This window comes from Leopardus geoffroyi, chromosome B4 (genome assembly GCF_018350155.1).
Source record: "Leopardus geoffroyi isolate Oge1 chromosome B4, O.geoffroyi_Oge1_pat1.0, whole genome shotgun sequence".
Classification (NCBI taxonomy): Eukaryota; Metazoa; Chordata; class Mammalia; order Carnivora; family Felidae; genus Leopardus; species Leopardus geoffroyi.
In genome coordinates, this window is record NC_059341.1 from 41,452,012 (window position 1) to 41,468,251 (window position 16,240).

The 16,240-nt window shown below is 52.4% G+C and overlaps 1 protein-coding gene across 1 annotated transcript; it reads left to right on the forward strand.

Moving 5' to 3' along the window:
• Window positions 1-8,841: 8,841 nt before the first annotated feature.
• On the forward strand, window positions 8,842-14,938 carry PTMS (parathymosin). Its single transcript, XM_045466449.1, has 6 exons — window positions 8,842-8,892; window positions 9,999-10,682; window positions 13,663-13,734; window positions 13,930-14,008; window positions 14,151-14,212; window positions 14,383-14,938. Exons 1-6 carry the CDS (start codon window positions 8,842-8,844, stop codon window positions 14,431-14,433), a joined length of 999 nt encoding a protein of 332 aa, XP_045322405.1. The 3' UTR covers window positions 14,434-14,938.
• Window positions 14,939-16,240: the final 1,302 nt, after the last annotated feature.

The window sequence follows — 16,240 nt, forward strand, 5'->3', positions numbered from 1 at the left end:
GTCCCGTCGGGAGGAGGCGCGTTCCAAGCAGGGGCGGGGTCCTCGGAGTGACGTACAGGAGGAGGTGACAGTTCTGCCCCTGTCTAGCTCTGGCTTCGAGAACTCCGGCGGGGCCAAAGAGAATCCAGGTTGGGAGGGCTGGCCGCCAGATGGCGCTCTTCGGCCAGGCTGGAACTACAGCCCTTTGGGAACTGGCGTTGGCGAGGCTCCTGGACCCCTCAGTTACCCTGTGTGAAGGGTAGGTCTGGGCAAAGGTTGTAGTTCTGAAATCATTTAGTTTAGCGCCAGTCTCTCCCCTTTCTTTTTCTCTGACTGCTGTGTCCTCAAGAGCTCTGAGTCCTGCACTGATCTTTCTTGCCTTTAGGCAGGTAGGTTGGTAGGTCAAGGGTCTAAAGTTTGGGAGAAGAAGGGGTGGAGTGCTCCATTAACCAGGATCACCCAGGGGTGGAGCTGAAATCAGACCCAGAAGACCCAACTCCAAGGCCAAAGACTGAAACTTTGACATACTAAATGTCTTGCATAAAATCTGGCCCCACTGGAGAGAAGGGCCCTCCCCCTGGGTGTCAGGGGAATTTGGACTGTCTAGGGAGGGACTTTAAACCAGACTCTTCCAAACTCTAGCTCTCCCTGGTTCTTTACTCTGGCTGCTAGCCATATTAGTGCTGTGTGGAGGCTGACAACGTGAAACACTTGTTCCCAATATGTACTTCACTAGGGGTGAAGGAGGAGGGGGTTCCTGGTGGCTCAGAAAAAGGTACTGCGAGCAGGGCTTCTCAGTCAGGTTTTTTTGGACTTGATCATTTTTTTTAAGTTTATTTTTTGAGAGAGAGAGAGAGAGACAGTGTGAGCAGGGGAGGGGCAGACAGAGAGGGAGACACTGAATCTGAAGCAGGCTCCAGGCTCCGAGCTGTCAGCACAGAGTCTGATGTGGGGCTTGCACTCACAAACCATGAGATCATGACCTGGGCTGAAGTCTGACGCTTAACCGACTGAGCCACCCAGGTGCCCCTGGACTTGATCATTATTAAAGAGGGAAAAACAATAGTGGAGACAGAGGGGGACAGATAATTTAGAAGCTGGCAGACTGGCAAAACCAAAGAAAGACAAAGACAGCATAAAAGAAAATTTGTTTTTCATTGATATTTCTGGGGAAGAGACTTAGTCACATCTTTGAAGTTTATTCTCTAGATTATCTCTGGACATCCCACTCTGCAACTGCCGCTTTTCCTCTTGCCCCAAAGGCAGTTTGGCATGTGATCAGTTATTCTCTCAGTGAGCATTCTGTGGCCCAGACTTATAAGTGTGGTCCCTCACCTTCCAGCCTCTCCCTTCTCATCCCATTATGTCCAACTTTCACAGAATTGGATAGGAGATCTGGCCTCCTCTTTTTTTCTTTTTCCACTACTTGGTATTGTCTACCTATTGCTTTTTAGGTGTGTAGAAAACTTTCTCTTCTTTCTTCCAAAACAAGAATCTGATGTCCGTCATTTTTACCTTTGTCTGATTTTAAATCAGTGTGTTACCTCTCCTGAGAGTATTTACAAACTACAACTTAGCTTCTAACTGTGAGACAAAGCTCCAAACCTGGGCTTTGTCTGAAGTTAAAAAGAAATTATTGAATATGTGGGGATGAAGACGGAAGCGCAAGAGCTCATTTTCAGAGTCCCCAGAGACATACTTCATAGGCAGCCATCTACCCCAGAAATTGAAGGAATGTAATTTTACAAGTAACCTTTATGTCCCCCACAACCAGAGTTCGTGTCTCCCTTCTCCCTTGCCTTCCCTTTCCTTTCCTGTCCCTCCCTTTCCCTTCCTCTATTTCTCTTTCCTTCTTCCCTCCCTCACACCTTCCCTCTCTCCCTCCTTTCCTTCCTTCCTTCCTTCCTTCCTTCCTTCCTTCCTTCCTTCCTCCCTCCCTCCCTCCCTCCCTTCCCTCCTTCCCTTTCCTTCCATCTCTGTCCAGTGAACTCTGATGAACAGAAATTCTTCAGTTACTGGATTGTCTTGTATATGACAAGATGTAGGAGGGGTGTGGACCCTGCCAGGAGTGAGGCTTAACACAAGGAGGATAGGATTTGGGGAAGGAAGAGAAACAATGTGGTTCTCACATTCCCTGCTCTATCTGATGGAGTCAAAGTCAGGAAGTCCTTGTGAGAGTAGAGCTGGGCCAGAAAAGGAGCCCCCATTAGATTGTGAGGTCATGCATTTGGGGCAATCCCAGGACAGTTGGATATTAAGACAGAATGAAGATGGGGCAATGATGTCCGATTCAGGGGAGGCTGGATTTCCTGCCTGAGCCAAAGCGAATGGGTGCGATTGAGTGTAGGTGTGTATGTATAGGCACATATGTATTGGGGAAGCGAGAAAAACCCTGAAAATTAGTGCTAAGGTGCCCTAGGTAGAGTAAGCTGTACTGTGAACACCAGGTCAGGGTAAGATTAAAAAGTGACTCAGGAGCATGTTTCTTAAGTCAACTTTTCAGTTTGTTTTCATATCTGTATCCACTCAGCAAATATTTATTAAATGTCTACTATGTGTCAGGTAATATTCCTGGCTCTGGAGATACAGTAGTGAGAGAAAAATAAAGCAAGGTAGACGGGGGATAGAGGAATAGGCAAGTAGCTGGGAAGTGGTGGTTGCTTTTTAGGGTGACTAGGGAAGTTCCCCCTGATGAGATGACATTTAAGCAGAGACCTAACAAGCTCAGGAATAGATGAGGTGAGTGCAGTCTGGGCAGAGGAAATAGTAAGAGCAAAGGCCCCGAGGCAGAAGAATGCTTAGTGTGTTCAAGGGACCACAAAGAAGGCAATGTGCCTAGACTGAGGAAGAGCACTATTGGATATGAGAAGATAGGAAGATAGGAAGAGCAGTAGTAAGAGACAAGGTCACAGAGAAAGAAGGAAGCCAGATAATGTGGGATTTTGTAAGACCTACAAAAGGATCACTTTGACTACTGTATGGAGAATAGACTATTGGAGGACAAATCGTCCCTGTTGGGGGACAAATAGTCCCTTTCTGGAGAAACAGACCTATTAGCATGCTGTTGCCATAATCCAGGTGAGATCTGCCGGTACCTTAGAGTAGATCAGAAACAGTGGAGGAGGAGGAGTGGTCAGATTATATGTATATGTATATATGTACACATATATACATATATATAATTTTTTAAATATTTATTTATTTTTGTGAAGAGTCAAGAATCACTCCAAAGTTTCTTGACCTGGGTGCCTGAATGAGAAAGAAATGACCATTCTGCTTTCCCCATTGTACTGAGAACATACAAGTACTGGTCTGAGAATATATTGAAATTGTGTCTGGCTGTAAGATTCTGACCATGTGGCTGGCTACACAGGATAACTGATCCAGATAGTCTTACCTTTAGCAGCTAACTACCTTAAAGTAGAAGGAGATGTAGACAACAGAAATAAGTGAATTCCAGGGGTGCCTGGGTGGCTCAGTCAGCTTAGGTCATGATCTCACAGTTCATGAGTTGGAGCCCCGCGTCTGGCTCTGTGCTGACAACTCAGAGCCTAGAGCCTGCTTTGGATTCTGTCTCCCTCTCTCTCTGCCCCTCGCCTGCTTACGCTTGGTGTCTCTCTCTCTCTCTCTCTCTAAAAAAAATATATATATATTAAAAAAATAAAAATAAATAAGTGAATTCTATATGCAGTTTGACCACACGATATTTGTTGTTAGACCATCTTGAGTAGATATGGTAATGTGAATAATCAGCATTAGAATTTGAGGTTTTAAGTCTTAAGAACTTCCTATCCTCTAATCTTTTCAAGAAGACATTCTGAAGGAGGCAGAATGCCTTGTGATTAACATAGACATAAGGATTGGAGTTTGTGCTACCTGTGCGGTAGCTCCTGTCAATATTTGCTGAACTCTTACTATGTGCCAGGCATGGTGCTAGGTGCTGGGAATAAAAAGACAAGGGAGACATGGTCTCTGCCCAAGAAGTTTCACAGCTTAGCAAGGGTAGGCAGCATGGATTTGATTATAATCCTGTGATGAAGGCTGCAAGAGAAAAATGTATATTAAAAGTGCAAAAGTGGTTGAGAAGAAGGAGTCAGTGACCTGGGGACTGGGGTAGGGAATCCAGGAGAGTACTCCAGGCAGGATATGTGATCAGTGCAAAAGTACGCTTGCTCCATTTGGGAAGAACTGTAAGGAGGAAAACATTGAATGAAGCAAAACTTTTGAGGGAACAGTGCTGAGAGATAAGAGTACATAGGTTCAAAGGGACTAGAACTTGAAGGGCCCTGTTTGCTTCTGGACCTCATCCTATAGGTGTGGGGAAGCTATCAAGAGGTTTTATGTAGGGAAATGACAACAGTCCATTTGTATTTTAGGTAGAAAGTCAGTTTATGCATTTCAGGAAACATTTTTGAGCTTCTCCAATATGCCAGGTAGGGAGGTCAGTGCTGGAGATACAGACATTCTTAGATCATGGTTGAAAACCCTAGTGAATTAAGCTTAAAGTCAACAAGTGATGTTCACTTCTGGAGTGAGACAGGACTGAGTTTGGAGAGAAGGGGAGGCACTTAAGGAATCTTTAGAAAGTGAAATGTGGGAGTCCTGGGGAGGGAAAGAAAAGGTGGTCTTGGATGACTCTGCGGCAGGAATGAACTGGTGAAGGACAGTACCTTTAACTGAACTAGAAAACAAGGGAATTTCACCTGGATCACGTCAGGTTTGAAGAGCTCCAGAGGATCCAAGAATTGACGAACAGAAGGGAAGGAGTCCCAGTGTTAGAGAGAGGGGTTTGAGAGTCATCCATATTTGAGGTCTGTGCTGGCACTGGGGCTTAAAACCAGGGAAATACATGTGGAATCGCTAAGGGAGGCTGAGTCACAGGCAAGTGTTCGGGCAACACTGTCATTCATTGCCTTCTCCTGGTTACTGAGTCCTCCCTCTGCACAAAATGAGTCTCTAGCTGTCATGCCTGGTAACATTTTCCTATAGCTTTTTCATTTTTACTTTCTGTCCTCTGCCTCAGCCACATGGTGTGTTAAATTTGTGAAACTGTGGAAACCCTGAGCGGACGTGCACCTACGGTAAAGTATACAACAACAATGGCCCATGTGACTTTCAACACAGCAGCCAGAGTTGCTCTGGACATTCTGTTGATTTCAGTTCAGGTCATGATCCCGGGGCCCAGGAAGCCTGCTTAAGATTCTCTCTCTCCCCCTGTGCTCCTCTGCCCTGCTTGCATTCACTCTCAAATTAAAATAAAATAAAATAATAATAATAAATTAATTTTTAAAAAATGTAGTTCCTCAGTTGCACTAGCCACATTTCAAGTGTTCAATAACTACACGTGGCTAGTGGCCACTGCATTGGAAAGTGCAGATATAGAACATTTCCATCATCACAGAAAATCTTATTGGACAGAGCCAGAAAGCACCTATAAATGTTCCTTCTGGACTTTTCAGAGGGTCTGTGAAGGCTTTTTGAAAAGAGTGCACATGGAGAGAAATTAAAGGAGGACAGTAGAGGGTCGGGCAGTGGCAAACTATGCGTGGTCTAAAAGTGAAGGAGGTCAGGAAGAGGGCATGAAGAATTAAAGAAGCCAATCAAAAAATCTGGAGGAGACGTGGGATGGTAAAACCAATTCTTTTTGCTGGAGAGAAGATTCATGGGGAAGTAAGAAAGCCTACAACTTTTGGTTGTGACGATGATAGCATAAAAAGACAGTGACCACCAGGACATCAGTAGTTAGAAAATCCCAAGTCAGAGAGAGAGGCAAGTCAGTGTCCTGGGAGTGGGTTGTGTGTTTCCTGGGCCTGCTCAAAGAAGAAGGTAGAGAAGGCTCAGAGAATGGGTCCGAAATGATGTGTCAGGGCTTGGAATTCAGTGATTTATTGAGCTCTTCCTCTGTGGTGCCTCCAGTCGTGCTAGGTCTAGTGCACAGGGACAGGGGAGACCATCAGTAAGGGTGGAGGAACCAACAGGGGCTGTTTGGAGTTGGGAACAATGTATAAGGATTTGGAAAACCGGGAGAGATCTGGGAGGCATTTTGGAAAAGTGTACTGATAGAGGGGACCATGTGCTGTCTGGTTTGCCTGGTAGAGTGCTGGACACATGTCCCTTTTCAGGTTGCCCTTGAAATCTCCCCACCTGTTCCTTGAGGGCAGGGACCATTTTTCAGCTTTTGTGTCTCCATCACAGAGTGTGGTGGCTGACACCAAGGAGGAGCTCAATAAAAATTTGTTGAAATGCAAGGGTTCAGGCTTCATAAAGGGGGCAAAAAGAAAACTTGGAATTTAAAAACTTTACCTCTACTTAAAAGTGCGTAGAACATGATGATGGATACAACTGGACGGGTAGTGTTCATGATGGATGTGCCTTACTGTTGTGAGGAGGCTTTCTTTTTTTTCTTTTCTTTTTTTAAATTTTTAAAAAATATTTTATTTATTTTTGATAGAGAGAGACAGAGCACAAGTGGGGGAGGGGCAGAGAGAGAAGGAGACCCAGAATCCGAAGCAGGCTCCAGGCTCCGAGCTGTCAGCACAGAGTCTGATGCGGGGCTCAAACTCACAAATTGTGAGATCATGACCTGAGTCGAAGTCGGACACTCAACCGACTGAGCCACCCAGGCGCCCCCTTTTCTTTTTTTAAAATGTTTATTTATTTTTGATGGAGAGAGAGAGAGAGAGAATGAGAGAGCATGGTACGCACACATGAGCAGGGGAGAGGCAGGATCTGAAGCAGGCTCTGCGCTGTCAGCACAGAGTCGGACACAGGGCTCGAACCCACGGAATTGTGACATCATGACCTGAGCTGAAATCAAGAGTCAGATGCTTAACCGATTGAGCCACCGGGCACACTGTGACGAGGATTTCTTAAGGAACATTCCTGTAGACAATGAACTCAAACGTGAGCAAACTTAGGCTGGTTTAGGCATCTCTCTAGGGGTCCCTCTCCTCTCAACTCTCCACTGAATTTTGAAAAGATGAAAAAAAAAAAAAAAGGAAAAATGAGGAATAGAAAATGAGTTATTGGAAGTGGAATGAGAATAAAAAAAGCAGTGAGGAGTCCAACTCCTTAGCAGTGGGGAGGTCCAACTTTCAGGTTTCTGTTGTCCAAAGCCTTCACTGATAACTAGGCCTTCCTTAGCACTTAACTTATCAGATAAACAGGCAAGCTGAAAAACCTCAGGAAACTGGAGAGAGGGAAGAATTCACTTAGGAATAAGATAGCAATTGGGACACCTGGTTGGCTCAGTTGGTGGAGCATGTGACTCTTGATCTTTGGTTTGTAAGTTCGAGTCCCAGGTTGGGTGCAGAGATTACTTAACAAAATAATAATAAAAAATAAAAAGTCTGCCTGGGTCCTTCCCTCACAGAGCTGACACTCTAGTGGGGAAACTGAAGAACCACTTGCCACATTTGAAAAGACTGAGAAGGTAATAATTAGAATTGAACACCTTCCAGACGGTAAGGAAGTAAATGTCTAGGATGTCAAGCCAGAAGTCCTGGTTTCCAGGGGCTCATGCCTCCCTTATTCTCACCTGGCTTCCCTTTTCCAACCTCCAGAAAATTCGTAAGAAGCACCAGGTTTCCCCATTCAACTAGTGGGAGAAAATCTCAGTTGGACTGGGGAGTAATAGAACCCTATGAATAGGCAAGCCTCTACAAGGTCTCAGAAATAGTTCTCTGGAAAGGAGCAAACACAAGCTGGCATCATTTAACACCACTGGCCCCAGAGGCCCAGAGACTAACCCTAAGGGGTATGGGGTTAGGCTTTCAGCTCACGGCTTACTCCAAATTCATCCTAAGTTTCACTTCTAGCTTCTTTCTCCTGAAGCCAAGACTTCAGGAGACTGGTCTGCTGTCCAACCAGACAGGAAAGCATAAGAGATGCTTCTCCCATGCAGGAAGGGAATTAGATCCAGGCCTTCTGCTTCCTGGATCTTTTTCTCGTGGTCCCTGGGGACCCTAGTGTCCAAACTCTTAGATTCTCAAGGCACTCCCTTGGGCCTTGGGGCAGGATTCCCATTCTCTGCCTCTCCATCTCCCTGGAATTTTCCACTGCAGCTGCCTCCGCTCCCAGACACCCCTCCCTGGGCAAAATTCCCGGCTCCCTCCGCCTCCCCTTCCTAATCACACCTCATTCCCACCCCCAGCCCAGAGGCCCAGCCCACAGTCCGGCCCACTCCCCACACTAACCCCGGTGGTCCCAGTTAGAGAAATGGGAGGCCAGGCCCTCCTACAAGGGTGAGAGGGAGGGTCCCAGGCTCTCTCCAGGGCGGGGAGAAAGGACAGTGGAGGGGCTGGTCCCCTGTGGGGCTGGAGTGGGGGGAGTGGCCCTCCTCAAATCCCCATATAAGGCAGGGCAAGCAGTTAGACTCCTGGATTGGCTGATTCAAATGAGCATTCCACCTGGCAACAGGGTTTCTATTGGCTCTGAGGAAAAATAGGAGGAAGGTGGATGGAGGTTGTTGGTGGCGGTGATTGGAGGGGGGAGGGGAGTGGAGGTGACCGGAGTGGGGGGCGGTTACCAGGGCAACAGGGTAAGAGCCCAGCAGGGTGTCCGAGACGGCAGGCGGGGCTGGGAGGTGGAGAAGGGGATGAGGAAAGGAGGGTGGGAAGGAGAGGAAAGAGACTGACAGGAGGGAGCGAGACTGGGAGACTGGGTGGGGGGTAAAGGAGAGGGGAGAGGGAGAGAAATGAAGCAAGAAGAGTACAGAGATGGAGCGGGTCAGAGATCGCTAAAGACATCAGTGAGTGAGTCAGAGAAACAGATAGAGATAGAGATGGAAAGATCTCCGAGAACGATGATCAGAGTCTGTCCGGCAAGGAAAAACCTGGGTGGGGCTCCAAGATTTTTGAGGAGATGGAGACCGAGAAACTGATAGAAGAGTCAGAAAGAGAAATTGGGAAGTGTGTACACCACGGGCCCAAAAGATGGTATTTTTAAGCACTCAGATACCAAATGATGATGATCGATCAGTGTGTCCTCCTTAAGAAAATGAAAATAATAAGACAAATAATGATAATGATAGACAAATATGGGAGTGTACACACACCAAAGGTATCTTTTTCCAAACCCTAGCCTTCCACTCCATCCACCTTCCTGACGGTTAACACACCCAGCTCCTGAAATTCCAAGCTTCTGAAAATCATCCAAAGATACCAAGACTGAGGGCCTGGAACTGAGGATGAGTGGTACAGGGCGGGGCTGGAACTCCAGACCTGAACCCCTTGCAAAGGGGGCAAATACAATCCAGAAAGGCTAGGGAAGATGGCAACCGAGGAAAGAGAAAAGGAAAGAGAGGGAAAATGTGGACAATCAGGACCTGGAGAGGAGTTGGAGGGAATCAGCGAAGGATCTAGGGCCTGGTGACAGACTCACATGGGACAGGAACAGTGTGGTCTGGGGGGGGGGGGGGGGAAGAGATCAGAGATGGAAGGGTAGAAGAGGGAGATGAGAGGTGGAGAAGAGGCAACCGAAGAATGAGAGATGTGAGGTATAAATTGTTGTGAGGGAGGGGTCTGGGTACAGATGAATGAACAGGGATGAAGAGAAAAAGAAGGACCAGGCGAAGACAAGTGAGATGAGATGGGCGAATAAGAGCGGTCCGAGATGGAAGAGAAGGAAGGAGCCTGGAGGGCCTCTGACACCTCTAGATCTCGAGAAAGATCCAGGACGGGAGGAACCCAGTAGGGGTCACAAATGTCAGCCTAGGGCAGGACAGAGGGTGTGCTGCCCTTTTGGCCCTTCCATCTTAAGGCCAGAGAATGGAGATGCAGGACGGGAACGGAAAGCCAGCGCGATGTGGAAGTAGCTCCGCCACCCTCTTCCTCTTCTTTAAGCTTTTGGTTTCTCAAATACCTGCCCGGCCTTTCCATCTGCTTCTCCCACCCCATCCCTTGGCAAAATCTCAGGATTTCTTGCGGGGGGGCTGGGGGGGGTTGGGGGAGGGTCAGTAGGATTCTGGCCATCCCTCCAGTCCGCCCCCAAAAGACAGACTCCACTTTCGCAGGCAGTAGGTCGGGATTCGGAGAGGTCCCTCCCCGCAGGAACCCCACCCCTTTCCACCTCCTCGCTCCACTCCTTTTCTCCTCGACCGTCAGTCTCTCCATTTCCCCTCCTGGTCCTGTCCTCCCTCCCGCCTCTCGCGCGCTCCCTCCCCTCGCTTTCATCCTCCTATCCCCACCTCGCCAACCTCCGCTTTCATCCCCCTCCCCTCTCCTCTCCTCCCCGCTCCCGCCAGCCCCACCCCTGGGAAGCCCCTCCCGTCGGGCAGCGCCGCCTTTATAAGCGGGTTCCCTGCCCGGGGGCGGCAGCGGCTGGTCGGCGGCAGCTCTGCTGGTGCGGGGGCGGCGAGCCGAGGACCGAGCGACCGCGGCCGGAGCGCGCCGGCCACCGCCCGCACCGCCCTTCCGCCCGCCCTCCGGACGGCCGCAGCCCTGCGGGTCTCCGCTCCAGACCCACCCCCGCCCCACCCCGCGCGCCTCTGCCGCCTCTTCCAGAGACCCAGCTTGCTGAGCGGCCGCCGCTGCCGCTGTCGCCGCCGCCGCCGCCACCGCGCCAGGTTCCGGCCGCGGCCACCCTCCGCCGTCCAGGGCCCCTCCGTCCCGGCCCCGGGACCCCGGCTCCCCGCCAGCCCCGGCCCCGGCCCCGGCACCATGTCGGAGAAGAGCGTGGAGGCAGCGGCCGAGTTGAGCGCCAAGGTACGGGCGGGGACGGCGGCGGCCCGGACCGCGCGCGATCCCCGGGCTCCGCGCGGTCTTGCGCCCCACGCTAACCCCGACGGCCCCACGCTGCCCTGGCGCCGGGTCCCGGCGGACCCCACTCCGCCCTCCCCCCCGCTCCCCTGCCCGGCGCTGCCTACCCCGCTTCGCGCGGCTCCCGCCAGCGCCCTCTAGCTTCCAGAGCGCTGCGCGCCGCGGCTCCGGCCTCGCCGCTCGGCCCGCGCCCGGCCCCCGCCGCCGTCCCCACCCCTCTCCGGCTCCGGCTCCGGCTCGCGCGCCTCTACCCCGTCCGCTTCCCGTCGGAGCGCGCCCCGGCTCACTTTACCGTGCCCCTCCCCCGCTCCGTCTCTCCGCGCCCCGTTTCCCCGGCTCTCCTTCCAGTCTGACCTCACCTTTCCTCTCCTAAGCGGTTTGAGATCCTCCAGAGTAAACAGGACTCTCCCGGGAGGCTGCCGCTCTCGGGCCCCTCCCCTCGAGGCCCGACCGCCTCTTGCTTCTGTGCTCGGACAGCTATTGCCTGTGTCTGTTTTCTCCTTCTCTCCTTTCCTTCCCTTCCATCTATATCCATTTCTTACCCCACTGGCCTTCAGCTTTCTTTTCTCTCCAGAGCCCCCTCCAGCCTCTCCCCTCACCCCCCGCCCCCTTCACGCTTAAAGAGTCTTGGATTCCTAAAAATCAGAAGCGGGGCGGGAATAGCCTTCGAGAAAGCTGAAGCTCAGCGTTACATGGCATTGCATCGAGCCGTCCTTGCTCTCATCAGCTCCCTTCCCTGGCCCCATCCCTTTGCCCTTGCCTCTCTTCCAGCCTTCCTCTAATTTCCCTAGGGAACCTGCTGAGTGTCGCTTTGGGAAATTAATTCGGCCAGCGCTTGGGGGCTGGGAGCCCGACTTCGGGGGAGGGGGTAGGGTTGGTTGTTGAGGAGGTCACAGAGGTCTCCTAGAGGCCCCAGAAGTGAAAGAGGGCAACCAGTGGGATTAAAGGCAGTGGCAGAGAGGGGCTATGTGTGAGAGCTGATAAGGTGTGCCGTGTGGCCCTCCGGTGGGCTGTGCGGTGGCATGTGACTTCACTGAGTAGGTGTCTTTGTATGTCTGTAATCCAGCGAGTGTGTGGGACTGCCCGTGTCAGTTACATGTGTGCATGTGGAGACGTAGATGTTCTGGAGCCATGTTGCCGCTTTGTGAGTGCCGAATGGCATTGCTGTGCTCTCGTGCTGTCTCAAGAGTGTGTGCCAGGATGCCCAAACACCGGGCCATGTGTCTCCGGATCTCGTGGGCGCTCCTCTGTAGCTGTGTGTGTGAATCGGTGTCAGCCTGTGTCAGTGTGTGTGCCTGTGTTGAGTTAATGAGGCCAGGGAGCTGCTTAGCACAAGACCTAGGTCACACACCCTCCTGGAAAAGGGATCATGGAAGGACAGTGACCAGAAGGACAGGACAGGGGAGGAGAGGGCCCGGCCCCTTGGACTTTGTCTCTGGTAGTCTCCCTCCCTCCCTCCCTGCGGTTCTCCCTCCCTCCCTCCCTCCCTCTCTATCAGGCCAGATGGGAAACTCAGGCCAGGGCAGCACAGACCTGGTGCTGGGGCCCCCAGAGAGAAGCTGACTAGCCCCTGGCTCTCTAGGCCCAGGATGTAGAGGAGAGCCCACCAGGTAGTAGAAATGCCATCCCCACCATGTGGCAACTAAATGAGGACAGGGAAGTGGCATGAAGAAACCTAGCTGGAGTGAGAGGGTCCAGTGTTCTGTGTTCCTCTTAAAGGGAAAAGGGAATTGAGTGTCCCTCCAGGTCAACCATTCTGCACCAACCTCTACTCCTATTCCTGATCCTGTTCCAGAAAGGACACACCCTCCCGGGAGAGCCACTCACACAGAAAACTTCCATCCACATGGAATCAGATACACAGAGTTGCACACCAGCACCACATCTGATGGCACAGGGACATCCACAGTTGAACAGTGCCTGCCAAGGGCGGTTGGGGTGGGGGTGGGGGGGTGTGGAAAGAGGACTGGAATCTAAATTGGAAGGGCCAGTGTGATGTCCAGAGAGAAGGGACCCATGCACAACTCCTGTCTGCCACATCAGAATAAGACATCAAAGGTGTGCCTGCTGGGTGGGCTCCTGGGGTGAAGGAGAGAGGGGGGGCAGTGGAGGGAGGGCACCCTAGGCAGGTACCTTCCCCTACTACATTCCCATCCCACCCCAGACCTTGTTTGTCTTTCTCTCTATCTGCCATGTCCGATACCCTCTCCCTTCCATGTTTCCTTTATCGTACTTTACCTATGTTCCCCCTGGAAATGGTGACTTCTACCCTTCCACACCACTGCCTGCACCAGGGGCTGGGCTTAGGGAGGAGGAAACTACTCGGAACTGGTTTGGAGTAGGTGTGCATCAGGCTGGGGTGCTCTCCCTATTCCTGTTGTGTTTGGCCAAGTAGGAGCCTGAGGAGTTGGGGGACACACAGACAAACAAAGGCATTCAAGGCTGAGAGGGGAAGCCGGGAGGGATGCCCAGGAGAGAGAATACTCAGGAAAAGGCCCCAGAGGTAGACAAAAGGCAGAGCAGGGCAGGCTGTGGGAGGGGGCAGGCCAGGAAGGCGGAGGGACCTCAAGAGGGGGTGGGGCATCAGGGCTGCGAGCAGATGGAGGGGATTTGCTTTGCTGAGCTGAACTCTTCAGCCCAGGAGGTTTTGGAGAACTTGATGGGGGTCATGAGCAGTTACCTTGGCTGTCCATTCCTCTATCTTCATCACTTTTCTCTCCTCCCTTGAGTCTTGGGGAAGGTGTCTGGTCTCAGCCCCTTTGTGGCCGTAGGGACCCGGGGACCTCTGTTCTGCCTCTGAGCTGTTGTGGCCAACTCCTCCGTTTTTACACTCCTGTAAAGCTCACTGCAGAGGGAGAACGGGGCGAGAGGGACCGGCTGCAGCTCATTTGTGGTGAGAGGAAGGTGACCTCTTTCTCTCTTGCAGGACCTGAAGGAGAAGAAAGAGAAGGTGGAGGAGAAGGCAAGCCGGAAAGAGCGAAAGAAAGAAGTGGTGGAGGTGAGCAGGGGTCAGGTGGAGACTCAGATCCCCCCTCCAGTTACCTTGGGGGGGCTGGGTCCTGCGTTTGCTTTGGCCCCTCCCATCCTCCGCGCCCCACCCTTTGGGCCCTCAACACCACTGCCATTGGTGGTGGTGGAGGCACACCGCTAGCCTGGCCAGCCTGACACTGCTCTCCCTCCTTGTCCCCTGCAGGAGGAGGAGAACGGAGCTGAGGAGGAAGAAGAAGAAACTGCTGAGGACGGAGAGGAGGAGGATGAGGGGGAAGAAGAAGGTGGGGAGGGGCAGGGGAGGCTGGGCTCAAAGGAACAGAGTCAGGGTGGGCTTGAAGACCTGAAGCAGGGCTGAGGGCGACCACAGGGGGTCTGTGCCAGAGCTTCCTGCCCTTCCCCAATGACCCGTTTCTGGCTCCTCAGATGAGGAAGAAGAAGAAGATGACGACGAAGGGCCCGCGCTGAAGAGAGCTGCTGAAGAGGAGGTTTGGGCTGGGTTGTGGGGCCTGAGGGGCTGTCAGGGCTGCAGCAGGGGCTGGGAGCCCTTTGGACTTGGACCTGGATGCCTGTGGTGCCCGGGCGGGGGCTGGAGCAGGGCAGGGACAGGGGGAGGTCCCTCTCCCATTTTGCAGCTACCCCAACTCTCCCTCCACAGGATGAAGCGGATCCCAAGCGGCAGAAGACAGAAAATGGGGCGTCGGCATGAGCCCCCCCGCCAATGGGCTGGGGGTGGGAGGCCCCTCGGGGCCTGGAGGTGGGGGTGGGAACAGACGAGTGCAGCCACTCTTCACCCGGTTCCTTGCTCTGGGCCCTGCACCAGAACTGCCACCCTCTTTGTCCCCAGCCTTCTCATGTCCGCCTCTCCAGACACTGCCCCTTCCATCCTCACTCTGCCATTGTTCCACCTCCCGACCTGCTCCATCTGAGCTCCCCAGCTGGTCCCCAATTGCTCCTCTCCCTGTCTTTGCTCTCCTCTTCCCTTCCCCACCCCTCCTCGGGTAGCCTCTCCTCCCTCACCTCTGCATCTCAGCCTCATGTCCTGCCCGTCCCTACCCTGCCTGATCCCTGAGTCTCCCTCAGATCCCCTTCTCTCAGACAGCGCCAGGCCGGGGTGGGGCCAGGGTTGGGGCCGAGCCCCACAGCTGCCCTCCTCCCCTCCCCTCCCCTTTTTGTATAATTTAATAAAGAAACGGTCGCGCTTCTGTTTTTAACCTGTCTCCTGCTTTCCCGGGGCAGAGGGAGGAGGGTGGCTGACGTCAGGTTCTGTCAGGACCCTTTTCTTCTGTAAAAAAGCAGCTGCACCCTCCTACCACCCACCACTCAAGAAGACAAGATCAGCACTCCAGGGATGGACAGGGAGCACAGCTTCTCTGAGAGCTAACTTCTGTCCTGGTTTTGGATTCTTGGGGATTCTCCTCCCCAGCAGAACGTACACACTTCCCTGCTAGCCCACACCAGGTCTAGACACTGCTGAGCCCAGTGGAAAGCTACCAGCTCTGTTGTGCTGAACCAGGCAAAGAAGCAGCCTCAGAAACAGGAAGTCCCGCCCCTGAAGTGGGAGAGGGCTGGGAGGCCTGGGTCTCGGCCTCCTAGGACAGGGAGTGAGAGTTGCCTGGCATCAAACGTGCCCTACACCTGGCACTGACAAAATGAGCCCTTGGGCAGGCCGAGGAGAGAAGTCCAGGGCCTCTTGGGGTTCCCAGGTGTGGTGGGGGCTCTTGGCACCTGCACTCCACCCCTCTGGGCTGGGCTTCTCAGGCTGGGTGGGGTGGAGAGCAAGAGTTCCCCTCTGTCAGGCTTCCTTCCCTAGTTCTGTCTCGGTTTTTCTCGAGTTTGATCTCTGTTGCAGGATTTCTGCATTTCACCACATCACCCTTGCCCTGTCTCACAGTTCAAAGCCTCTGGTTTGGGAGAAGCTGATGAGGACACAGTGGTCTGAGCTGGAGGGGGGTGTGTGTGACTCAACCCCATCATTCTTCAAGAGGACACCCTTAACTCACCCAGCGTCAGGACTATACACCCAGATACACACACCTTTTGGCTCATACTCCCTAACTGACCAGGGCAAATTAATCTTTGAACCTGCCTCAGTTTCTTCATCTGTACAATGGTGAAATATCACATTTCATGAGTTACTGTATCTAAAGTGTCCTATACAGTGCCTGGCATATAATGAAAGCTCAATATAATGTAGCTTCCCCCGCCCCCCGGACTTGGGGTTCCCTTCCCCATACCTACCATCTTTTAGGTTCATTGTACTCCCAGGAACCATTGGGCAGGTGGGGAGTCCGGTGATGTGCTAAGTGAAAGTCTGGGGAGGTTAAGGGAATGAGGGAGGAGATGGCACCAAGGGAAGAGCTTGCTAAGAAAAAAAAGTGTTAATGGTGGGACTGGAGTGGCAGCTTAGAGATGGGCAGGTAGTTCCAGGCAGAAAAGGCTTTTGGAGAGAACCAGAAGGTCCCTGGGGAAAGGATTCAAAGGGAGGGAGGGAGGGAGGGAGGGAAGGGGGGGTG

Excerpts from the sequence above, each read along its gene's own strand:
- PTMS (XM_045466449.1), top strand. The coding sequence starts at position 8,842 with ATGGAGACCGAGAAACTGATAGAAGAGTCAGAAAGAGAAATTGGGAAG. Across the intron at positions 13,735-13,929 it reads GAAAGAAAGAAGTGGTGGAG|GAGGAGGAGAACGGAGCTGA; the intron begins GTGAGCAGGGGT and ends TGTCCCCTGCAG. Across the intron at positions 14,009-14,150 it reads GGATGAGGGGGAAGAAGAAG|ATGAGGAAGAAGAAGAAGAT; the intron begins GTGGGGAGGGGC and ends CTGGCTCCTCAG.